This window comes from Amblyomma americanum, chromosome 5, assembly GCF_052857255.1.
Source record: "Amblyomma americanum isolate KBUSLIRL-KWMA chromosome 5, ASM5285725v1, whole genome shotgun sequence".
Classification (NCBI taxonomy): domain Eukaryota; kingdom Metazoa; phylum Arthropoda; class Arachnida; order Ixodida; family Ixodidae; genus Amblyomma; species Amblyomma americanum.
Window position 1 is genome coordinate 167131795 of NC_135501.1, and position 26220 is coordinate 167158014.

General features: G+C 47.9%; 1 protein-coding gene across 2 annotated transcripts in view; it reads right to left on the reverse strand.

Annotated features, from left to right (window-relative positions):
• Positions 1 to 26220, reverse strand: part of LOC144135237 (uncharacterized) — a 35292-nt gene continuing 9072 nt past the window's right edge. The window contains exons 2-5 of one of the 2 annotated variants that reach the window (XR_013315412.1): positions 19655 to 20186; positions 5028 to 5287; positions 723 to 4488; positions 1 to 517 (exon numbers count right to left, since the gene is read on the reverse strand). Coding sequence is in view for 1 of the 2 variants with exons in the window: in XM_077667971.1 (XP_077524097.1) it covers positions 4144 to 4488; positions 5028 to 5287; positions 19655 to 19862 (813 nt within the window). In the remaining variant the exon portion in view is untranslated. Of the gene's footprint in view, positions 4489 to 5027; positions 5288 to 19654; positions 20187 to 26220 lie in introns of both variants that reach the window. The other variant, XM_077667971.1, reaches the window with a different exon arrangement.

Consider the following 26220-nt stretch of genomic DNA (forward strand, 5'->3'; position numbering starts at 1 on the left):
ACAAAAACATCTCTTTTTATTGATTCGTCGCGAATAGCGTTTCTCGCTCTTCCAGCAGAGATATCCTACAAAAAGGAACACAGAAAGAAGAAAAATACACCACAGCTTTGAAAGCGCGAGGCGAATTTCAGCGGAGAGCTAAATAATTCAGCACTGTCTTCCATCAACCAAGGTCGGTCAGCGTATTTACATATCATGGCCGTTACAGCACGTGTAAAGCGTTCATACCCCGAATTTCACGTATTTAAGCTTACCTAATTGGTGATAAATGGTCTGAAATGCTTGCGAAGGAGTTTAATGTCGGAATTTTTTCTTCAAAGTTAAAAAAATCCGTTATTACTAAAAACAAAAAACTTGTGTACACCATACGCCAATAACTCCAGGTGGGTATGACGTGAGTTGCTGTGCAGTGACCAGGATTTATAAGTGGGCTGACGGCCAATACGTGCCGTCTTTGCCAAAACTAACCGAACAGCCGCGTCGGCGGCCGGAGCGGGCTCGGAGCCAAGTGGTGGCGCTGCGGTCACCGGCGATGTCCGGTGCGAGTGTAAACTGAGCTCGCTCAGTATGACAGCGCTCCGAAGGCGTGAAATTACTCCCTGCACATACTACACGCTTACTTCTTATCACCCAAGTAAGGAGAGCGAGGGCGTAGGCTTACGTGAGTCAGTTTACACTCGCAAGCGGGGGGAAGCGGTCAGCGTCAGTGACCGCAGCGCCACCGCTCTGCTGCGAGCCCTCTCCCGCCTCCGTCGCTCCTGCTCGGTTACATTTGGCGAATACGGTACAGTGAACGCACAGTTAATGCTTCGAATACAGAAGATTGAGGAATAATTTATTAGATCCTCGCGCATTCCGCCCAGTTTATTTCTCTTTATTCCTCGTGTAAGGTTCTGAGGAAAACGGATAAACAAATAAATAAAACAGCTCCAGCTTGCTTCACCACTAGTGAACTTCGAAGAGAAGCCTTACCCTTCTAGAAGTATCTCACATACAGCGCAAGTGAACTGTCGCAGTAACCCGAGCAAGGCGTTCGCGATTCAGAAGCAGATGATGAAGCCGTCAATTCGCGTGTGTCTCTGTGTGGTTTCATCTCTTTGTACAGGAACGATTGGGCACTGCAGAACACGCGCCACTTGCGAATGTCTCTGCAGATTCGGCGCTCGCGCACGAAGCTTGTGCCGCAAAGCAGCGAACCAGCAGGATGATTTGGATCAAGCTCAATAAAAAGTAAGTTTCAGTCTCGACGATGTTGTGGCAACTGTAGGAACATATGTACATGGCCGCACGGACGCCGGTTGTCTTGAACGGGGCACTCTAGACATATCGTGTAAATTTGTCGACCCACTGGGACCCGCAGCTCCTTGATGTAGTTACAAGCAAACCCCAGTGTGTCATGATGTTAGAATATAAAAAAATAACTATATTATCATGTTAAGGAAAGAAATAAGCAGTAGCAAAAAACAGTCGAAAAGTAGGCCTAGAGGTTTTAATGTTGCTGGCGTGAAACGCTCAGATACTAAAGATATCTAACGCGGTAGAATTTCGCATATTTTCTTCACCGCTCACAACGAAGTAGTGGTGGCTGTACAGCGTCAATTGCTTTTTCTGCACGACGGCTGAAAATTAGTTATATAAAGTGGTTTTCTCACTTCCTTGATGCATTTTGTAAGCAGACGATTTCTGCTGTGCAGAGGCCTCTACACTTGCCCAGTGCAGTGTCATTGGGTCTCAATTACCGTACAGCTAGAATGTAATGGTCGCTCGTACTCAGTGGCATGATTTGAGAAAAGTAAAAAAAGCGAGAAAATTTATATTGCACGGACACAACGATTTGCGCGAAAGTAAATTTTAAAAATGCTCGCGGTTCCTTTGAGAAGAGCGTAGCCGAGATGAAATAAGATAAAAATCGAGATCTAATTTGACATAAAGAAAGCGTTAACCACTCGCAATATTTTGCAACAATTTTGAGTTGTTTTACGTACTCTGAGTTTAAAGAGCACCCGTTAGTGGTTTTTGACAAAAAAAAGAGGAAAAACTGCATGTCTTGATCTGAAGGCTCCAAGCACAATAAACGTAAGTACAATGGTGAGCATCGCTTTCACTCGATGCCTCTATGACGCCGTCACAACTGTTTTAATTTTCATTGAAGGCAAAGTTAGAAGAGATAAGAGTGATACTGTGAGGTGGCTCAAGAAACACCGCTAGGTCACCGTAAAGACAATGTGCGTTATTAGAAGTCGAACATCTAACGCTGTGGTGTTGTTCTCGTCTCTTGTCTCGAGCATAGCCTGTCTCACTTGGAAAATCCGACTGCTTTGACGTTGTTGTGAATCAGGTTCGTTAAGAATTAAAAGTGTAAATAATTAAACAAACAAAACACAAAAGGGAAAACAGACACGCTAAAATCGCAGGCATTCCCAGTGTCCACGTGTCTACAGGGACACTTGTTTGTCGCGGGCCAGATGAGGACGAGACCTGTCGTCGAAATATCCACAGCGTTTCGACCGCGCCGAAATACGCGATATGGGATTGAGACGCTGTGGCGCGTGCCAGAAGCTTCAATGGCACGAGGCGGAGGTGCGGTCTGAAGCTACCCGAAGGCGAGGCGCGGCGGCGTCTTATGTCTGTTATCACGACGTCGCAAGAAAGTCACCAGGACTGAGCGTCTCGAGCTCATGGGGTTGATTGCTGGACCATAAACTATTCGTGGTGCACTCTCGCGCGCAGTATCGCGCATTTATGTCTACCAACCTGATTCATGAACCTAACGGCGCTGCGGGGCTCACATAATATATCCTCCTTCTTGCTTTAAATAAGCATTACTAAGCTGGTTGCGATTGTAGTTAGCCTCATTGATCTGAATTATTTTATACCCTGTATCTTTCATTCCCACTCAGATCGCTCTCTACTCCAGGCATAGAGGCTTTTACCAGAACCCGACAGAAGCGGATCCAGTTGGTCCGCTAGCTGGATCCTGCCCATTGGGTAAGGTTATCTGCCTGCAGATCAAACAGAGCTAGTGTCGTGTCGGATCGAGTCAAGGCATCCTTCAATCCGACCCACAAAAGTCCACAAGAACTCATAGAACTCACATGTGTGGTGACTGGTTTGACCCTGCCGGCAGGATATGCATGAACGCGCCCGGATCAAAGCCCCAACTAACCTTCGTATCACTGGATTCACTCGCGTCGATTTCGCGTATTCAACAAGACCTATATATACGACTGGGCAAGCCAGCTTGTTCGGGCCCCCGCGCGCGGTCGCCTTCGAGTGAACCCCAGACTGCACGCAGTGAAACGAAGTCGCGGTTGCGTCAAGCCCTAGCGGGCGGCGGATGTGGCTAGCGGTAAGTCGGCAGCTGCAGGTGACCGCGGCAGGTGTGGGTGTACAGTACACATGTGTGTGTGCGCGCAGCAGCGGCAACAGCGGCAGCGGCTCGGCGGCGGTGGCGCAGCCTCCTCACTTCCTCGGCGGTGCGGGAGTCGCCCGCCTTGCGTCGTCTTCCTTTTCCCTCGGACGGTGGCGCTCGTGTGAGTGCGTGCGTGTGACGTCGTCCACCAGAGAGCGGCGGCGGCTCTGCGCTTGCGCTGCGACCCGGTGAGATGCGTGCGTGCTGGCCATGGTGGTGCTGGCCCTCACGGCTTGGCCCAGGGATACGGCGGTACGGCAAGCTCCTGTCAGCCCTTCGGGCGTAGCAGGGGCAGTCTCGAAGGAACGCACAACGGCCCAGCCGTAGGAGCGTGCTTAAGGTGCCACTGTGTGCAATTAACTTTCATCTTTTCTGCTTTCTCGGGTGGTAGAACCCCCCCCCCCCCTCCTCGTTTTCCGCATCATTGACCTAGTGCTGTCGTCAGCAGGAATATCACTCCTTATTTTAAGACAATGAAGTGGAGTGGAATGCGGGCACTGTACAGCCTCACAGAGAGGAACTGTCCCGCATTTTTTAGTCTTGACAATTTGCTCATGTGGCCAAGGTTGCAACCTCAACGTCGCGAACACGCTCGAAATACGGCGGGCGTATGTGTGGTCCCTGAGTCAAGCCGCACGGAGTCCGCGCACTCAGGGCGCACGACCGTGCTGCGAAGCTTGCCAGCACACGGCGGGGGTGGCAGCGCAAGCGCAGGGCGGCGCCGGCGGTGCCTAGCTGTGGTAGACGGGGTGCTGGGTGGCGGCGGCGGCGGGCGGCGTCCTGAGGGCCGAGAAGCCGCGCTGGTACCAGTCCTCCTCGGGCGACGTGGCGGCCGCGGCGCCGGCCTGGTGTCCGAAGGGCTGGGCCGCGGCGCCGTACGCCGGGTACCGTGCCGCCGGGTGCGGGTGCGCTGCTGCGGCGGCGTAGGCCGCGTACGAGCTCGTGCGCGGTGGGCCGTACACGCCGCGCATCATGCCGTTGCAGGCCGCGGGCGGCAGCGCCGCCGGCGCGGCCAGGGCCTTCTGCAGCTGCTTCTCCTGCTTGCGGTACTTGGCGCGCCGGTTCTGGAACCACACCTGTGCGGAGGGAAACGGAGCGTTCACACTTGCGGAAAAAACCTGCCGCATGCGGTTGCGGCAAGTGCAATGCTTTTCGGAACCGCAGTGACCAGTCAGACCCGCGCAGGTAATTATGGACGGGACTGTAAGCTGTGTTCACACTTGCGGAAAAATCTGCCGCATGGAGTTGCGGCAACTGGAATGCTTTCCGAAACCGCAGTGTTCAGTGAGAACCGCGCAGGTAACTGAGGACGGGACGAGCGAGCTGCGTTAACAATTGCGGCACAAATGCCTTAAGCGTTCACGGCAAGTAACTCGCATGATGCGGTTGGTGCAGATAAGTTTTAGCCTCGCAGAATGAATGAAGTGGAAATGCCGTCGATATAGCTAGGTCTAACTTTGCTGCTATGAAGTTGAAGAGCGACTTTTGAAGCGTTTTTTTGATGTGACGATATTGAAGAGCAGCTATACTACTTCGACAGTGCCATAGAAATCGTTCTTGCCCACACAGATGTCACGTGACATGACGAATTTTTGAGCAGTGTGTCGGTGCTCACCTGTATGCGCGCTTCGTTGAGCTTGGTGATGCGTGCCAGCTCCTCGCGGCAGTAGATGTCCGGGTAGTGGCTCTTGGCGAACGCCGCCTCGAGCTCCTGCAGCTGCTCCTGGGTGAAGGTGGTCCGGTGGCGCCGCCTCGCGGGCGTCGTGGGACTGCACGCGGTGGTGGCCAGCACGCCGCCGCCGCCGCCGCACGACGACAGGCCCAGCTCGGACACGCCGGGCTCCAGCTTGAGCTTCTTGAACGCACCGCCGTCGCCTGCGGGACAGAGACGGTTAACGCGATGACTTTCATCCCGCCAAGTGTTGGCAGAACTGGGAGTTACGGGAGTTCTTTTTGTTTGTTATTATCAGTTTTAAAAAAATTGCGGCCCCTCCCTGTAGACCTGCAGGCAGAGGTGTCACCTTTGAGTTTTAGCATCAGGAAGCAGTTATGTCCTGCGCCCTTCGAGAGTGCCAAGCATCCTTTCTCTGCCATATGGGCATAGCCGCTAGTCCTCAGTGAGCATTATTTGATGTCGCTATATGCTAGGCAGGTGAGGGATAGAGAATGTCGTTGTACGGCGTCAGACCCTCTGTAATGCATGACGGCATCACAGATAACTTCTTGGGATTTAGAAACAGCCGGTATAATGAGTTTTCGGAAGGTATAATTAATTAGAAGATTGGTGCCAGGAAGAAAAAAAAGTCAGAAGAATGTTATTTTGTTTAGTGGACTTTCGCGTAGCTGGCAGAATTGTGGGAGGAGCAAAGCCAAATGTCACTTATGATAACTAAAAAGAAAGAAATGCAGAATATACACGCATACATACAAGTGCGCATTATTGCGCATCAGGCCACTTGCTTAATCCAGCGTGACTAGGGCTAACTGGAAACCTTGTTACAATATGTTTATCAGGCTGTTCTGCTAGTTATGCACCCTTTGTAAGCACCTCGCGATTCCTATTTTAATAAATGCACATAAGGCTTCTTGCGAGAAAGACAAAGTCTGTTCTTTTCCAGTCCTCGCGAACGAATAAAAATCCACGAAGGCAACAACAATAAAAATATAGATAACTGATAATTATATCCAATTACAGGCATTATCTGGGCAAAAATATCTCTAAATGACGAAAATGCGAGGCGCGTGGAGTTGAAGGACGCTGAGAATAAACGCAACAACTTCAAACGAAGTTCACGAGACATGTGTGCAAGCAGCAAAGAGATTCGTTTAGTGAGTGACCAAAAGAAAATTAAATAAAACTGCCCTGCCCGCGGCGCCCGTGGCATAGGAGAGAGTAAGCGACCTATTAGCGCAGGACTTACAAAGCGAATAAACATTGATCCGACTGAAGCGATTTTGCGGTGATTTCTCTGTTCGGCTCTGTCCAGGGCCGTACCAAACACAAGCGGGAACTGTCCCCGCGTATGGGCACGCGCCACCCGTTAAAAGGCACGTCAGTGTACACGTGCCACTTGTCGAGGCACAAAGAGGAGGCACGTGATAGAGAGATAAGCGGCGACTATCGCGGCGCCGGTAAAAAAGTGGCAACGCTGTGTCAACACATCGACCCTCGTAGAGCACTCGGCAGCGGCTTGCAAAGTTTGCGCAGGGGCGCCTGTGCTCGACACCTCGTCGCCGACCGACGCGTGGCGCAGTCGACAGGATCGCACAAAGCTCGCCGCATCGGATGACGCAAGGACTGACTGACAGCGCTTCCTGGCGGGGAAGCACGCGTCGAGCGGGAGTGAGCCATCATTGAAAAGCTCCGCTGGGGCCCGCGCTGCTCTCAGCAGGGAGCGTAGCGGGCGGAGGTGGCGAGGGGCACGGGTCTCTTTAGCGATGTCACCCCTCTTTATGGAGAGAGCAGTGTCACCCCTCCTTCTCCGACTCATTTCCACAACCACCGTTCCTCTAATAGAGGTGCGCTACTCGCCCCACCGGGAGCTATTCTCTAGTATCCCCCCCCCCCCCCCCCACCCGCACTTGTCCCTACCTCACCTATATAGTTACTAACCAGCGCCGCCTCATCTCCTCCGCCTACTCCCCAACGCCACTCGCGTTCATCGTGTTTCACCGACGGTGCAAATGTGTCACACGCGCATCCCGCGGCTCAGAACAATGGGGAACAATGCACGAGGTGCGCGCGTCGAATGAATTCGAGGCGTCATGCGGCGCGGTTTGTGCGGACCAGCTATAACGCAGCGGGCGCCCCCCCCCCCCCCCCGCCCCCCCATATGTGCCTTCTCTTTCTCTTCATCTCTCTCTCACTTCGGGCTGCATTGAAAGCGAGCACGCGGAAACGCCGCAGGGACGAGAAGGCAGGAACAGATGCACCTTGCACGTACTATTGTCTACATGTGCACGATTTCGCGGGTGCGGAGCAAGTGAGGTGGTTGCTTTTGCAGTTTGTATTTCTGTTTGCTTTGTGTGAAGAGCAAGCGGTTGTATACGGAAGGAAGCCGTAGCTGTATGAAGTTAACTCTCGGCTAGGCTTGGCCCAGAGACAGCATTTGAAAAAGGCGTTGGACTTTCTTACTACTCTTGTATACTATCCTAGGCACGTCGCAACATACGTCACAGTTATAAAGGAGGCTGGGGCGTCGATGACGAAGTCTGCCATTGAATATGCGAGCTTATTATCCTTAGGATGCATTTTTTACCCTTTCGTACATCATTGTTTCCCTACTGAGCTAACATTGTTTCCAATTTGAGTTTTTTATAACCGCCCTGGTTAGCTCTGCATGAAGAGCGACTGTCCCGAGCAGGCGATGGTTGTGGGTTCAAGCCCCGTACTAGGGAAAACTTTATTTTGACTGTGGTGACTTTCAGAAAGCTGTGTAGGCTTTCCTTGCAGCTGTGTTCAGGAGGATGCTATTGGGCAATTACCGTCGTAATTAATTTCTGCTCTTCCTCGGGAAATGGGGCTAGAAACACTCAACTAGTATAGTAGATTGCATTTTACAAAACGGAGGTATGCAGGCTACCAAAAAAAAAAGCATGTAGGGTCTACATTTTGTTCGCGGGAACCTCAAAAATAATGTCTGCAATAATCTTTACACCGCATTAACGGCGTCCAGGTGTTAGACGTCACTACTGTAAATATGCTTGGGAGCGGAATTTTGAGCACAACTTACAGAATAACCGATACAAGCGGAACTGCATACATTTGAACTTTATTCCACTTTCCGGAGTCGGTACTATTTTCGCTTAGTGAACAGGATTAAAGTAGTTGGCTTTCCCGCACGAAAACGCAAATGATGTGTTTCTGGGTACGTATTGATAATATGTATTCTCAAGCAAAGGACAACAGTACGCGCATTCTCATCTAAATATTTATGGATAGGGCGCCACGAATTTCTCTAACAAAAATCGATTCCGAAGCCCTTCTTAGTAGGTTGATCTTTGTCCGGTAGCAAGCTTTATAGCTAAGAAAATTGTATTTAAAAATTTTCTCGATACTCAAATAAAACTCGTGACGTCTACAACGAAAACGTCTCCGTGATCACCGTTGTGAAGAGAAAGGTTGTTTAGTCTGGCCTCCGGGATCCGCATTTAACTATGCAGACGCACCGCAGTTTTTTGCGAACTTGGCCGGGACCTGTATTTCTTTTTTTTGCTTTTCTATTTCATGAAAAGGTTTACGTCACTGCCCTAATGATTTACTGCCACAATCTTCAGGATGACAATGCACCCAGTTTTACACATCACGTATTCTCTTTCTGCCCCGACGGAAAAAAAAATCTCCCTGTTGTTAGCAGTCGACATAAACGACCGAGTAATCTGAGTTACACGCGCTGATGTCTGCAGATGTTCACCAAGAACAGGCATTGCATTTGGAGCATTGAAAGCTCTCGTCTTGATTAGCTTCTTCATTGCTTTTGTGCATTTTATTCGTATAAATGTTTTAATCGCTGAAGTTTTCAAGCCAGAGAAAATAAGCATACAGGCGAAGAAATAGCTAAACATGTCAAGTTAGCCGCACCTATTATTCTATTAAGTTGTTAAGTTCGTTGGTGATGTCGCCGTTTCAAGTCCATGAAAACGGTACTCAAATTTACTCTGTGCGTTGGGTTGAATTGGGAATAAGCTGAATATAAATTATGATTTCGAGACATATTTGTAGCTTAGACGCACAAGAAATGATAGTTGAGACACATAAAATAGCCCACTCCTCTCAACATTTTACTCTCGTTTTATTTATTGTCATCATTCTCGTTTTCTTTTTGAATTAGGAAACACGGCAATTCTTTGCACCTACTCACTATTACCTCTGCTGGCGTCTTTCGCAGGCGCCTGCGCTTCGTCACAAAAATCACGATTCATTCGAACTCTATCGCACTTATTTTTGTTATGAGACACCTGGTTTGTGAGGCTGACAGCAGCGTGCTCTATGCAGCATATGAATCGCGTTCACTTGTTCTAGTAGGTTCGATAGTCGTTCTTATTACAGTTCCGTTGCAGTGAAGCTCAGTTCATTTCCCCCTCGGTTTAGTTTTAGCACAGTCCTCTGTCGCATTCTTAGCTTTGTGCGAATAAGAACGTTTGGCTTTATGAATAAGTTTTCTGCAAAGCATATGAGTTACCAACGTTACGTGATATGTCTTTATGTTGTTGTTTTGCGAGGGAGCAGCAAAACATATTCCCAAGCATGTGGTAAAAGAAGAAAAAACGTAGCTAGCATTGCCTGTCGCTGTAGGAAGGTATTCGCAATAAAGCGACAAATAAGACAGAAGGAAATTCAGAAATTCTTTAGCGATGACCAACCAGAATAACAACAATTTATAAATGTAAATGGTCACAAGCAGCTATCGTGTTAAAAGCGAAGGCGTGTTGTCGTGGTTTGGAGAATAATTAAATGATAAATTTTTTACCGGCCGATTCAACGCTGTTGATTGATGCGCGTTGTAACGTAGGGCTCCGGAATTCATTTGGACCGTCCGACGACTGTTAATTGCCGTGCACCGAAATTTAGCCTCCACCGAAGTTAAGCCTCCATCGAAGTTTCGTTTCTATCGAAGATTCGCATGCCCCGAAGCTTCGCCTCGAGTGAAATATGGCCGACTCACCGCGGTGGCTCAGTGGTTAGGGCGCTCGGCTACTGATCCAGAGTTCCCGGGTTCGATCCCGGCCGCGGCGGCCGCGTTTCGATGGAGACGAAACGCTAAGGCGCCCGTGAGCTGTGCGATGTCAGTGCACGTCAAAAGATCCCCAGTTGGTCGAAATTATTCCGGAGCCCTCCAATACGGCACCTCTCTCTTCCTTTCTTCGTTTTTTCTTCCCTCTTTTATCCCTTCCCTTACGGCGCGGTTCAGGTGTCCGCCGATATGTGAGACAGATACTGCGCCATTTGCTTTCCCCAAAAGAACAATTTTTCATTTTTCAGTGCGGTCGAACTTGAACCCGTTAAGTTACTTTCGGCAGCCCAGTACCACATGTCGCCATGCACCCAGACACGCTCAGGTGATCTACTGTGGATCTAGTCGCCATGGGGCATCAGGATCTCTCGAAACCTGACTTCCATCAGGACAGCGCGGCGCGATGGCGGTGTACACCAAGCCGAGCTACCTCCGTAGTCGCAGCACTGCTAGGCTCCAAGGCACCGCCAGACGGCTTCCGCGCTAGCGTGACGCTCAGTCCCGCCCCGACAGAAGGCGCTCTCCTCTTCGTCGCAGCGGGGGCACCGGACTCCCCGCTGACACGTCCGCCGAAGTGCGGCTCTTTCTCGGTGCGTAGTAGGCGGGGTCTGAGTAGCTCAAAATAGGAGGGTGAAAAGGGAGGGATGGCCAGAACCGCATCCGACTCGCGTCGCGCTGAACTGGCCGCAGCATCAGAAAAGACTCGCTTCACGGCGCGGTGCGCATTCGCGGCAATGTGATGGCGTACGTGTGCACGCTTGCGTACGCTGCTCCATGGGCCGTGCATAATCGCACCCCGCTCGGAACAAGCTCGCCATGCGTCCTCGTAGGCATATTCGGAACGATAAATTCATGTCGCCGGGAGCTGCCACCTGCGGAGCAAAGTAACGCGCCTCTTGGAGCGTGAGCGATGAGCCTTTGATTGGGTTGTGCGGCATCTAGGAGTGGTGGTCGCTGTAGACGAAAAAAACAAACATTATCCACATTCACGCACATATGAGTGGATAATTTGATTGAATTAGTATTCCCGTTTATTTCTATTTTTTTTATGGAGCTGTTGTCAAAAAGATATACACCACGTAAGGTCAGACCTGCTAAAAGAGACACTAAAGCGAGTTTCAGTTTCAGTATGCAGGTCGCAAAATAAGCTTAAAGAGTCACTATTTAATCTCTTCATCCACGCTCCAGAGCCTTTCATCATCATCATCAGCCTGACTACCCCCACCGCAGGGCAAAAATCTCTCACATGGCTCTCCAATCAACCCTGTCCTTTGCCAGCTGCGCCCACCGTATATGCCTGCAAACTTCTTAATCTCGTCTGCCTACCTAATCTGCCCCACGCATGCCTTCTCTTGGAATCCACTGTTACCCTCAATGACCATCGGTTATCTTGCCTTCGGATTACATGCCCTGCCAAAGCCCGTTTCTTCTTCTTTCAGAGCCTTTATTAATCAATAAAACCTATAAGGTACGGACATACCTGCCGACGCTGGCGATCCTAGATGGACATCGCTTTAACTGGTACAGTGTCGTGAAATACCTCTCATGCGCCGTTTCTACAGAATTAATTCCTATTGTACTTTTTAATGCTCACTTCAAGTGGTGTTTCTGCTTTTTTTTTAAACGTCGCAGGGTCACTATGCTCAAATAGTTTCGATTCTGTTCCTCGGTGAGAAGTAATACTATGATGTTGCAGACGACGGGTACCGAATACTTAGGCAGCGCGGAAAATACAAATGGCAATTTCAGAAAGCTTTTGCTAAGGCAAAAGAAAAATCAACCATAACTTCAGCTAAATGCACTGAAGAAGTTCAGCTTTCGTGGACACTATTTTAATTGGGAGACAACTGGGGAATATTGTAAACTACTATTTTGAAAGTTTTGATGGGAATGGCCTAAAATTCTGATGCGTTGCAAAATCTTGCTTTTTAAAGTTTGTCTCGTGCTCGTAGCAAGTAGTTAATTCAAGCTGCCGTAAAAACGAATGGGATGCGTTTCTGACAACAAACAGCAGAAAACTAGAAGCGTCTTGAGGAGGGATCTGCGGATAGATTGATTGTTATGCTGCAATCTTACGATATGCGAGCGAATTGGGTTTATAAACATCTTGCGCTTGGAAAAATACGTTTGTCCATAATTTCCTGGTATGATGCATAATGCAAAAAAAACCTGGTTTAGCATTCCTTTCATGGCTGGTATTTTTTCGTTAGGACTTTGAGGTGCGCAACGCGACAGTAGACCAATTGCGGAAATCTGTAAGTCAGCTTCTTCGCAGGGCTTGTTCTCCAACCAAACGGTCTCGTTCCCAGACGGCACTCGCATTATTTGTGGAAACGAAGAGAGTCAGGTTTTCCCTTCTGAATAACCTCTCGAATGTCGCCAGTTGTCTTAATGATGGCTCCGAGGGAGCTGTCGGAAGAGTAAAATGGTACTATATATGATATGGGATCGTGGTCAACCTCCTCTAGCACCGCAGTAGATGCTAGGAAAGCACATACCCAACAATTCTGAACAAAAGCATTTTTGTAGGAACTGTGATCTAGGGAACCGGCATTTTCTTGTTTTTGAAGGGACGAGGGAATCAAGGACATCTGAGTCCTGTTCACTTAACGAGCGATAACGACCTCCTTGAGGCAGGCGAATAACACAATTCTCGACGGGGTTATAGGTCACCGCGTCTGCATCAGCGTCCCGAGGATAATGCGCAACAAGACGGTCAGGCCACGAACCCATCATGGTCGGGCGCGGATCACGTTGATGACTAATCGGTATGCAGTACACTTTGGAGCAGTCAGACCGTCGCCAGGCCTAAATTATCTGCACTTCTAGCAGTGCTTCGTGGCACAAAAAAAGCCGCAAGGCATAATAGAAAAGCGAGTTCCTGGTTTCATTGTTTTCTTTTTTGTTTATTTCGCTATGTGAAGAGAGAATTTAGCGCGGAATTTTAGTCGGAATTTAGTCGGAATTTGGGCCGAATCCTAAGGCTCCACAGACTGTTTCCACAAATAATGTGAGAGTGTCCTCTGGGAACTAGACCTTTTGGTTAGAAAACAAGCCTTTCGGAAAAGCTGACTTACAGATTTCCGCAAGTGGTCCATTTTCATGAATGCAATCGCTTTTTTTTTTCGGAGGTATCGTGACCTGTGCCGAAGAAATATTGCTCTACTCTTGGAACACTTTAGTGGAACTTTGCTACAGCTGTGGTCACTACGAGTAACGTTGTGCGCATGCGCGTCAGAATAAATGCGTTTAGGATTAGATGCTTTTATTAGCTGGAGCGATATTTTACGGCATACGATGGCCTGCTCTTGCGCTCAGATATATTGTGCGAACACCGAACACTATTGTGAAGACAATTGCGTGGTTTGAACGACAGCGGTGAGAACTTGTAGATGCGGTCGGGACTTACATTTCTTTTGGAGAGCGAGTTGACGGGCTAGTTGGTATTGCATGGTGTAGGAACAGCGCTAAGAACAGGACAGAAGTCAAACATGGAAGCACGGGGACGGGCGCTGACTGTCAAATCTATCAACACATTTTTTATTTTTGCCCAAATGGCAAGAGCTCATCTCCGACAAGCACTCAAAACCTCTGTCAATGTAATCAGCCCTATTTGAGTACAAAATTACGTATTATCCAAATCCGCGAAACTAACCGATTTCCATCTATAAGCGGTGTATTTCGGCGTATACAATCCAATGAGGACATCGGTGTATACACAGACGTTTGCCAACTTTTGTTTCAGCACCGAAAAGAGGCACCCATTGTGCCGCAGATGTAAACTGAAATAGAAAAAAAAATATCGCAAACACCGACCGGCATTGGCTGCCCAGAATTTTTAGCAATTTTTTGTAGTATTGCAAGGCTGATGTCTGGATGGTGCTAGTTATATTCTGACAATATTTATTTATTCACGTTGCCTCACAGGCTCCAAGCATGGAGTATTGTGTGAGGGGGGGATTACATAAATAGGGGTAATAACAGGAGCATGAATGACATGATTATATAATGCTGATTGACTGTTAGTACTCATTAAACAGTAAGAACATCATTATACAATAGTTATTGACGCGTCAGTAATTAGAAAAAATGGCTGTTATTTCGGTCCAAAAGAAGCTGGATCATGAATGAGCATGTATGACATGATTATATAATGCTGATTGACTGTTAGTACTCATTAAACAGTAAGAACATCATTATACAATAGTTATTGACGCGTCAGTAATTAGAAAAAATGGCTGTTATTTCGGTCCTAAAAGAAGCTGGATCACGAATATTGACGATGTGTTCCGGAAGACCATTCCAGTGAACAATAGCCTGCGGCAAAGCGGATGAATTGAATGCAACGGTTTTACCTGAAAGGCGTTTGAAGCTGAGATGGTGCCTGCGCAATGCTACAGAAAGCGCTGTCGTTAGGATAAGAAGTTATATCGTTATGTTTAGGATGCATTTGGAACTTTGCTCATCGAAAAACCTTCTCGTCGCAAAGACCATGTTTTGCGTAGCACTGCGCAGCCCCATGTCGTCACGAAGAACCAGCAGCCAGCACAACACCAGTGGCCTTCAAAGCTTCTTTTTCATTGTGTTCTGAGCAGTCAACAGTTTATTCGACTTTGCGAGTGTCCTGACAGTCAGCAAACCTCCAAGTTTTGGATCCGCCAGTGCGGCGCGTTTAGATACATGGACGCCGTGTGGAGTTTCGTGACTGATACGTGACCAAATAGCTATGCCCAAGACGACACTACGCGTTTGCAGGTGAGAATGCAAGCATGAACACGCGAGTTGCGGAAGCGAAAAGCGCAACCGCGCCCGCCGCGAAATTCATTGGTAGAAATAATATTAGATATCAATGGCATAATTATACTTATTGACATCATTGGAAGGCTACCCATAGCAATGTACGACGCGACGCGATACGAACCGAATTTGAAATCATAATTAGCCCTGCTTGATTAAAGGTTACGTGCCAAAGTTTAATTTGATTTCAAGACAGTGATATGTCATTTCACGTCACTACCACACACAAGTGTAAGTATCAGCCACTTTGAATATTATGGTGACTTTGGTTAGCCTGACGCTCAAAGGGCAAGGCTATATTCACAAACAGAATGAACGCCTAGAACTGGGTTGGGAAAAATTAATTATATTACCTCATTATACATGTTCTCGCAATAGCGAAGAGGTGCGCTCTTGCATAATCGAGGACAAAAGTCTCTAAAAACCGTGAGTGGAAGCCTAAGATTATAGCTCTTGTTATCGAGTGGCCCTAGATTGCAGTCGGGAAGATGAAAGTCGGAGTCACGGGCTCTAATGTGTGGGAGTGAATTAAAATGGTGTTTGAGATACATTGTATCAATAAGTCCAGTAGCCATATTCCGCAACGTTTCAATGCATTTTCATTCCATTTGGTGCTTGAGGCTCGGCTGCTGACCCGAAAGACGCGAATTCGATCCCGGCCGCGGTGGCCGCATTCGATGGAGATGAAATTCTAGAGGCCCGTGTACTGCGCGACTTCAGTGTGTGTTAAAGAATCCCAGGTGGTCGAATTACCCGGAGCAGTCCACTACGGCGTCTCTCAGTCGCTTTGGGACGTTAAACCCCACAAACCAAACAAACCATTTCGTTCTTGATGTCATTCACAACGAAAGCAAAAGGAAGGGGGGAAAAATGACCAATCACAGTCAAGTATAGTCTGGCCATGGCGCCGCATCCAGTCCGGCCGGGTCACAGGGACAATGCTTCATTGTAGAAGCGCTGCACAGCTTCTCTTCCGAGGCGGAATAAGCGGCGATTGAGCTTGTTAAGCGGGTCAATGTTGTCGTCATGTGCAGTCATTTGTTGGCGTTGGCTCGGGTCCGCCAGTGCGGCATGAAGGTGGTGCAAGTTTATGCAAGGAAGTGGCATCATGGACGTGCATAGTGGAAACCAACCCCCCCCCCCTCAAAAAAAAAAATAAAAAAGAACGGTAGAAAAGAGAAAGAAGGACAGGACACGCTGGCTATTTCTTTGTCTTTTGTACTTTTTCATTAACTTTGAAATCCTACATTCCTCTTCGAAATCCTACATTCCTCACCTCAATCCAATGAGCGCATAATTATACTTTAAATTTTTTTCTGCTCCCTGCTCTTACCTCCTTTCTCTACCGAAACCTCTCCTCAGCGTTTTTAACACGCCAGCTAAAATCCCCGTTCTTCATTGAAGAGCCTCCCCCCCCCCCCCTCCCCCCCTCTTTTTCTCAGTTGTAGTCTTTTTATGAATGGCTTCCCCCATGCAGACCTACCAACTCACCAGAATGCTGTGTTATGATGGGAATATTGTTTATACCATAGTCAGCGTGACGCCATTCCACAAGACCTACGTTACCGGAGGCAGTGACCAATGGAAGAAGACGAAATTAGATGAAAACGAAATGAAACGTTGTCAAGTACTACACCAGACCGCTTATCGTGAGTTATGAAGCTTCGTACTGTTAATGTGGCTTTGCTGCAGAAATATCTATATTGAGGCAAAGCCATCATAACGGCAAGCATCGCGACCACGATCGCGAGAAAACCCATTAGCGTGTGTCAGAATCTGTGCATACGTCTCTAAACAAAACGCACATCACTATGGAAAATACATCAGCATGGCGTGAATGGTCACGCGCTTTATATTATGTTGTCGCAAAGCTTTCTAATGTTTGTTTGTTTGTGTAGAAAGCCATTGGCACGCGGATTCATCACTTTTCGAAGCAAGATGCGAACAGATTGTTCTAGAGTGATAGCAGCTACGCACAACTGTTTCTGCGTTGTTAGAGACTGTAAGCTGTAAGGCGCGAGCGTTGGAGTCAGCTATGGTGTGCAGCACTTAAGAGCTGCTTCGGCGCCGGAGTTTCTTGCCAACCGAAATATCAAGTTTGCATGTCCTGAAGTTTGCCTTCCACTGACTGCAGGGACACAACTGTTTACTAGTTGATTTTCAGAATACAGGCTATCAACGCATGAAAATACTATCGCGATTTCATAAACTAGATATTTAAGCTACAGTTTACAACGCAGGGCGTTTTTTTCGGATAGAGCACAAGCCTTCGGGGAAAAATTGCTGCGGCATGACTAATTCACCTTGGAAGGAGGAAATACTTTGTGCATTGAGTTAAAAGTGAGGAACGAGCGGACTGCATGTTTTTATTTCTGTTCGCACCCTGAATACTAGCTGCGCTAGTCCTGTGGTTATGGCATTCGAAAATACAGCACTACTGAGCGCTAGCATTCGTGGGTTATATTACGGTACATCTGTGTGCCATAGATGATTCTGTGCGCATTAAAGCTTCCCAGGTGTCGGTCAGAACCAAACTGTAGCCTTTCGCAATGGCGTGAGTCATAGCCTGAGTGCTGTTCTTGAGCAAGAAAATTCGCCTTTTGTTATTTGCACTTGGTAGCCTTGCGCCGTATCTATGAAATACGACACAGAGAAGGCAGTTTCTATTAGGTTTACGTTTAATTACTCTTAACCAATTTTCGCTCCACTTTAATACGGGCCTGCGAATCCGGAAATCGTTTAACCTTTAGTCCAGTGGTAGAATGCCTAAGTTCCGGATCCACCGTGGCGCTAAAGGTTTAAATAGTAATGTTCAAACTACGTTTCGTTTGAGCTAGGTTTTGATTAGCAATTGCTCTGGAAGAGAGGTATCGTTTGCATAAAAAATCACAAGTCGGTACCCTTACATCTGATGCCGTATCACTTGTTCCTACGTCCTAAAAGACGGGAAAAAAAAGGCAACGCGGGGTTAATGCGAGCGGATTAAAGAGAGGGTTCAAGTAATCCGTCCGGTTTATCTAATTACTGTTTGATGAGGCGAATAGGCGCATCTGAATAACCCTCAACATTTGTTATAAGCCGTGGCGTTTTCAGAGCAAACGTTATACAGCAAGTCACTGGGCGGATAAGGCGGCCCTGAATGCCTCCACATGAAACCTCTGCGCCAAGGAATCCTGCCAAATGCACATCGAACACCTTGTTCTGTGTTATTCTTGTTGAAAACCATTGCGCGCTATTTAAAGGTATCATCGTTAATCGTGACGCATGCGGAAATCGATGACGTTCACGTGCGCACCTTGTCTCCAATTTGTGAATAATTACATATATACACCTATGACCAGATTCGGAAGTTCTCGCTTATTATTCATGCTTGTACAGTTTCAGAAAAGAAATCTCGCATCCTTTAAGTGCACAGTAACCTTACCGTTGAGCCACGCTATATGTGAAGGACACGTGCTGCTGCAAACTGATAGCATGTTTGACTTTTCGGAGGTGCTTGCTTTGTCGAAAGCTAGTGACTTGCAATTACGCGATTACTGTGAACTGCGGCGCTATGATAATTTCCATGCTTGGCAAAGAGAACGGCATGCGTGCGTTTTAACTTCGACACGTACAAACTACAGCCACTGCAAGCCAGCCGTGGAAAGTCGGTCTCTCAGCATGAGTCAGCCGTGCAAGTTTGGTCTCGCTCTTCGATTGCTTTGCTTCCCCGAACTATCAATGTCCTTAGATTCCTCACGAGTGATCTCTCGGAACTGATGCTCGTTTGCATCGGCAGATGAACAATCGTCACCCCTCTGTCTTCTTTTCTCTTGTGCCTTGAATTAGCAGTACGAAACGTTCAGTAATCCGACTGACGAATATGCAGGAAAGGTGACATCGAGCGGGTGACCTGAGCATCGCGATCTTTTCACAGAATCCTTTTAGCTTGTTCATCTAATTGGGGCTCGCTAGAATGGACACTCTAACCAAGCTTTTGTTTGCCAGTTGGCAGTGCGTCTTACCGAAAGCTTAGCTGCCGCGAAGATCCACATGTCGCATCCGTGAAGTCAAGTTCCATCGTGGTGCTATCAACAAGTCGAGTTCGTACGCGTGAGCTACCGGTTTCTCTCAAATATACTCAGAAGATTCTGAGTGCGTTTATAGCCGCTGCTCCATCAACTTGTGAACTCAATGCGTTTCGCAGCTTTCAACTAACCCGCAGCCTATCTTTGAACACGAAGACACTGAGTTCTAGCGATGGATTAACCTACTGGAAAGCACGGGCGTCTCTTTTATATCTGGCTGATGAGGGGCTTCACTCAATAGGAGCGCTCGCTGCCTCCTCGAATCATAAACTCTCACGCGAAGGTTCATTTATCCGCCTGCAAAGCCGATCGTCGAGGAGTGGTTACGAGATTCGGTTCGAGCCCCGACCCGAGCTTTTTGTCCAGCGATCGGCGACCTCGCTCGGGCGATCGCATCCACTCGCATCTCTTCTCGTAAGTGCCGCACTGTTTTCACCGTTCATTTTTTGAGAACCGGCTTTTTTTTTCCTCTCCGCCTGTTTCATTTCTCGCCGCCGGTGTCCGAAGGCGGCGCGCGCCGGGAACCCCGCCTCCGGGCGAGCTCGTTAAGGCATTGATGGGGGGCCCTAATGACATTAGGCCTCTACGGCCATCGATCGCCGCCACGGCGCGGCGTTGCCAGCAGCGGCACAAGAACAACTCACCCTGTCCTTGGAGCTGTCCGTCGCGGTGTCTCGGCTCCTGGAGCGCGTACAGCGGCGACGCCAGCTCGGTCTTGCGCTTGTCGCCGCCGCAGTCGGGCTGCCCGCCGTGCGTCGACGGCACGACGCCGAGCCGCTCATCGCCGGCCACCGACACCGGCGCCTGGAGCCTCGGGTCTTCGGCGGCCACGGCGGCGGCAGCCGCCGCCATGGCGCTGCTCCACAGCTGGAACCGGCCGTCCAGCGCTGCGGCAGCCTTGGGGCCTGACTAACGAGCAATGACTAACGAAGTTATCGCGCCCAATGCGCCCGGCCCGAGTCTTATAAAAGCGCGCCCGGCGACGGCTGCCAGGGGGACACGCCCACGCAGCCCCGCGGCGCTCCCATTGGCCGTTGCCACGGAGACCGCATCCGCAGGGCCTCCTCCTCCCTCATCCGCGACGTCCGGAGCCGCTCCGGCGCCGATCGAACGCTGCTCCAGCTGGGGGAGGAGCCCCGACGGGAAGCTGCGACGGCGCCGGTGATGGCGGCTGCACTGCAACGCAGCATAAGCACGCGCGAAGGTTTGAGCCCGGTTATGGGGAAAGCCGTCTTTCGTGGAGCAAAGGCTTACTTCCTAGATTTTAAGGAGCACATGGATACAGCAGCATGATGCCATGGTTAAAACGTGATGGCTGGATTCTGTTAGAGAAAGTTGTCATTTATCGAGCAAATGCTTTCTCATCAGGAGTACATAATTACAAGAGCATGCTGTCATGTATAAGACGACGTGGCTGCTTTCTATTAAGTAGCAAAACGACGCTGAAACAAGATTGCGCACTATTTTATTTAATGTAATTGTCTTAAGGTCTGTTCTAGTGTTTTGTAGACTTTGTGGTTTTTTCTACCCGAATTAAGGAGCATTTTTTACTGAAAAAATTAAGCTATTTAAGACAAATCCGAGGATTATTTAAGGAACGAATCCCCATTACTGGTGAGTTACAACGCGGACCTCATATATATACCTCGTCCAAGACCATGTGCACTGAACGACTGAATGCAACGAAGGAAAACAGGGTATACAGCGGAGGAATGCTAAAAAGATGTAATTGATACGTCACACTAGTTTTATCCGGCTGTAGTAAATCTTACACTTAACTGACTTACGCGCGAAGAACCCGGTCGATGTTAATGGGCTTCCTCGCCTCTCTTTAATTCAATCTTTCCTGCCAAGCAACCAATAAAGTCGCGGTGTAAGCGGGTGGGTAACGAAATAAGCCTAAATTGGCGATAAAGCTAGGCCACGCATGAGCTTGGTGGGTGAAAAAACAATAACGAAATCGAAAAAAAGCCGGCGTATACAAAATCCTAATTATGTGTAGAAAGAAAAGAAACCGATTTCTTGTTGAGGAAACTTAGCATTGCACGGTAAGACTCAACACAAGCAGCATTGACTATCCCGTCTTTAATGATGAATTGCACAAAATCTCCTATATTTACAATGGTCTAAATATTTTCTTCTTTTGTGGGGCCTCAGCATGCTTTTTTGAACATATAGAAGACATTGTTTTCCACCAGAAGGTTGCGAAAATGTTTACTCAGGTCCACAGCGGAGAAAGTGTAGTGCATGCATCTTTCAATTTCTTTTTTCCTCAGCTTTTGTGTGAAGTAGAATGATGGGTGCTGCCCATGGCCAACTTTTTATGCCAAAATTTGGGGCTGTCACTGAAACCTGAGAAATCTCTTGAGACATAATCAATGACTTCTTCAGAAATGCTGAGCATAATCACACTGTACGAGGCTCGTTGAAACACGTGGCGACGGTGCCTCTTCGGAACCGTCATTAAAACAGGCATGTGCGGGTTGCGGCGCCACAGTTTACGAGAGAAAAAGGCCGGGAACGCGCAGAGCAGATGAATAGGGTACGTAGTAGTTTGAACAGTTTTTGGGAGTGCGTACCTTGCCGCGCACTTGTGAAGACACATCGCAAGAGTGATTGCAACTTCACAAAATGCTGTCCTCACCACTTGCTGTATCTTTTAGCACCTTCAGGGGTGCACGGCCCGATTAGCACTCTTAGCCACACTAATCTCTCGAACCCGGAAAGAACTCACGTCCTCAACCGTCCCAAGTCTAGCTACAGAGCCAGGCGACACGTCTGCTTCCAAGCCTTTTGAGCCGTAAAAAAATTTCATAAAGTCTGCTCGTGTGAGGAGAAACAAACCACTTGATAGTATTGCCTGAACAAGGACAACGTACCAACTAGCTCAAGTATAAGCCTTATTCAGAGTCACCGTCTTCTGTAGTAGACTATATATGCGATGCCTCGAATATACTTTATGTTTATAACTACACTTTATGTAACGTTGTTGCGAAAGCCACATTAGCGCAGCAAATAGGCTTGGTTTATGAGTGTTTAACGTCCCAAAGTGACTCAGGCTATGAGGGACGCCGTAGTGAAGGGCTCCGGAAATTTCGACCACCTGGGGTTCTTTTACGTGTACTGACATCGCACAGCACACGGGCCTCTAGAATTTCGCCTCCATCGAAATTCGACCGCCGTGGCCGGGATCGAACCCGCGTCTTTCGGGCCGGTAGCCGAGCGCCATAACCACTCAGCCACCGCGGCGGCCGCAGCAAATAGCAATCAGAACCTTCGAGAGTCTTCAAACTCAAGGACTGTTCATGACTGCCTCGTGCCAGTCATTTCGAAAATCGTGAAAACGAGAATCGCTCTTCTAAACTTCTCGCATCCAGGTCGCTGAATTAGGCGCACGTTATTAAAGCTCCGGCCAATTAGGACTGTTACAAGTTGCGAACGGGTTTGATAATTCGGCCTTTTATTCGTTGCCGGCACTTGTAGCATCCACAATGCCGCAGAATTTTCGTGAAACAGGGCGCATAGCAATAACCCTCACTTCATAGAAGTAAACTGTTCTGACAAATGCATACCTGACAACATCAGCCTGTTTCTGAAAATTGCATTGACTGAAAAAAAAAAGAATGATCTAAAAGAAAAGAAAACAAGTTTTCAATATAATTTCTTTCAGTTGTAGCTATGTTCAAAAAACCTCATTGTCCCTACTTGCTGAAAATATCAGTATCTCCACATCATCCTTACAGGGATGTAAAGAAAAAGAAACAGAGAAAAAAAACGAACGCACTGGTGCAATTTTGTTCAAAAAAAGAATAAACCCTTCGATCGGCAACTCTCAGTTCGAGGCATCGCCTCATTCGAAACATTTCTTGCCTTCATCTATTGAGCAAACTTCAATACATGACAAAACAGGCGCTACAGCTGGTGATATGCCTTCAGAAATATTTATTCACGGTTGTGATCGAAAATCGCTGCCAAGTCACAGCGCCAACTAATCGAAACTTTCAATCAACCAATTGGAATCTCACTTTACACCTTTCGCTTTCGCACAATGGGCACTCCTCTGTATAAACGCGCATGACTGGTAGGTAGTAACAATGGGCAGCATAGGTACCTCTCCTTTGACTTTGACTACAGGAGTTGTTTTGAGCCTTAGTCTAAAACATACCGAATAGTAAAAAGCTAACTAGCCTGTAAACGAACGTTCAGAAGCAGCAGTTGTACTCAACGACCCAATAATTCCGTAACTAATACGCCTGACATTCACTTAAACCGGAAACGAAACAGAATCGTGAGTCGTTTAAGCACAGACGTCCACACACTTGACGCCAACGCACAGGGCGAGCGTATATCAATACTGGTCATTACATAACAAGTTTATCATATCACGCGTTTGATGTTTTGGGTGCACTGTGGAGCAAGGAGACCTCTAGCGCTGCCTACAGTAAAAATTAAAATACACTTTTAACGTGTTTTGTCAAGTTTATGAAAGGCTGCGAGGATGCACAAGGAATGATAGCGGGGGGGGGGGGGGGGGGGGGAAGAGGAGGATACCGGACGCAGGAAGAGGTAGCGGGACGCGTATTGCAAGAAATCACATTAATGTACAGAAAGCCCGAAGGAAGGAATGGCCGGTTAACGCGTGCTGGGTTCCCCTTCAGCCCTTGCAGCCTCCGTTCCATCTCCCTTGAGTATGCCCTCTTTCATTCCTAACGTGTATACGCGAGCCTTCTTTGATCTCGCTGGAGCGTGGCCTCGTCTCCTAAGCGATGCGCCTCAGTTCACGGCTGAACTCGGTTGAGCGCGCTTCCAAGGAAGGCCTTTGCCATAAGAGGAGAAATAAAAAAGCTCACACTAGGGAAGATGTGACGCAACAAATATGAAGAAAGGCAGAAAGCAAACAAGCAAGCAGCAAGAAACGAAGACTAAGAACTACGAGAAAAACAGGCAGAGGAAGCGCCACCTAGTGGCGACACGGAGTCAGAGCCCGTTAGAGGGCAGGACGGGTCGTGTAGTAGCTTGCCTCGCGACGCCATATGCGCCATGGTCAAAGAGCCCCAGCAAGTTTGGAAGCAGGGAGAAAAAAATAAATAAGAGAACATGAAATAGAAAAGAACGAACACATTCGGGAGAGTCGCGCGTTGCTTCGTTCAACCCGACCTCCCTTTCCTTGCAGCACTACTCTTTCGTTTTCTGTTCCTGTCTCCATTAGCAACGGGAGTCCCGGGAACCGAGTTCATCTCCTCTACGACCAGGAGCCGCTCCTTTCTTTCTTCTTTCTTTGACTTGCGCTTGTAGTTCATTTACCCGTGGTGTTATCTTCGTTCGCTTTTACGGTGACCTTTCGACTTTATGTGCTTTTCATCGTCGTCGCTTTTTCTATCTTCCTATCTTCTGTCGCGTTGACGACAGCCAGCGAGCGTCGCAGCGCGTCGTCTTTCCAGGACCACGTCTCTTGCGAAGCGTGCGCGCGGGAGCGGCCGAGACCGTTTCCATGGCGACGAGAAAACGAAGTTTGCCCGACCGCGTAGTTCTTCCCCTCTTCCTCTTCTTTTTGACTCGGTCTCGATGAAGCGCTCCTCTCTCCTACTCCGCCGCCGCCACTGTCCAGCCTGCCCTCAATTCATCGATTCGAGATTCACGAATATAAATGCGCTCGTCGCCGCTTTTTTTTTTGTCGTTTATGTCCCTGCTTTTCATTCGTCTGGGTCGTTCAACTTGACCCTGAATTACGTGCGTGGTTACGCCGCTCGACTTAACCTTAATTGATCGCTCTGGATACCATTAGTCGGACGGCGAAATCGCCATCGTCCGGCGAGCATTTAAACAACAAAAAAAAGCTACGTGTGTATAGTTGTTTTTGATGCGACTTTGAGAGGCAGTAAAGATAAGGAATCAGGTCCATCGCGCGATATTTAAGCCTTTCTTGTAGCTCATTCAGATGGTGTTTCGGGCTCTAAGTTATAGAGGTGCCCAGTGCGTGAAAATGTGCGTGACTTAACCTTAATTGATCGCTCGGGATACGATTAGTCGGACAGCGAAATCGTCATCGTCCGGCGAGCATTTAAACAAAAAAAAAAAGCTACGTGTGTATAGTTGTTTTTGATCCGACTTTGAGAGGCAGTAAAGATAAGGAATCAGGTCCATCGCGCGATATTTAAGCCTTTCTTGTAGCTCATTCAGATAGTGTTTCGGGCTCTAAGTTATAGAGGTGCCCAGTGCGTGAAAATGTGCGTGACTTAACCTTAATTGATCGCTCGGGATACGATTAGTCGGACGGCGAAATCGTCATCGTCCGGCGAGCATTTAAACAAAAAAAAGCTACGTGTGTATAGTTGTTTTTGATCCGACTTTGAGAGGCAGTAAAGATAAGGAATCAGGTCCATCGCGCGATATTTAAGCCTTTCTTGTAGCTCATTCAGATAGTGTTTCGGGCTCTAAGTTATAGAGGTGCCCAGTGCGTGAAAATGTTTTCTTAATATTACACACAAAATAAAGATGCAATGTTTAGGTGTTTCGTGCCTGGAATTTTTAGCGCGCTCCATTCAAGTTTTTCCTTTTACTTTTGTCGCATTATTATGAGTGCACATTGTTTGCAAAAATGTGTTGCCAAAATTCGCTCATTGGATGTTTCTTGAAGTTGCGCACGTTGTTGTTTGCTTGTTAGAGCTGATGCTTCCCGTTTTTATCCACACGATTTTCTTTCTCTGGTCGATCTGATAACTCCGCATTTGAAGTTCTGCTCGACAAAAACAATACATAATTTCCTATCAACATCGTCCTTCATCGCAGCCCGAGCATAGTAGCAGGCCAAAGGATCATAGTTCAAACAGGTATTTACTACTTTTGAAGAAAATAACGCTTCCATCCTGTTCCCTTATTGTTTCACTTCCCGTTTTCGTTATAAATAATGCGGAAAAGCCAGCTTACTGTCATAACTAATTTTTGGTCGAACGTTCGTTGTTGCAATTTGGCTTGTGCTTTGCATCACTCTTAAAGTGGCGAAGCCAACTTGTCGTAAAAATCACTTGTGGTCGAACGTTCTTTGCTGCACGTTGGCTTCTCCTTTGAAGTACTCTTATTGCGAAAAAGCCAGCTTGTCGTAAAAGTCACTTTAGGTCGAACTTTTTTTTTTTTTCAGTCTGGCTTTTCCTTCGTGTTTTTACTAATGCGCTAAGCTAGCTTGCCGTAGCAAATCACATTTTGTTTCTTT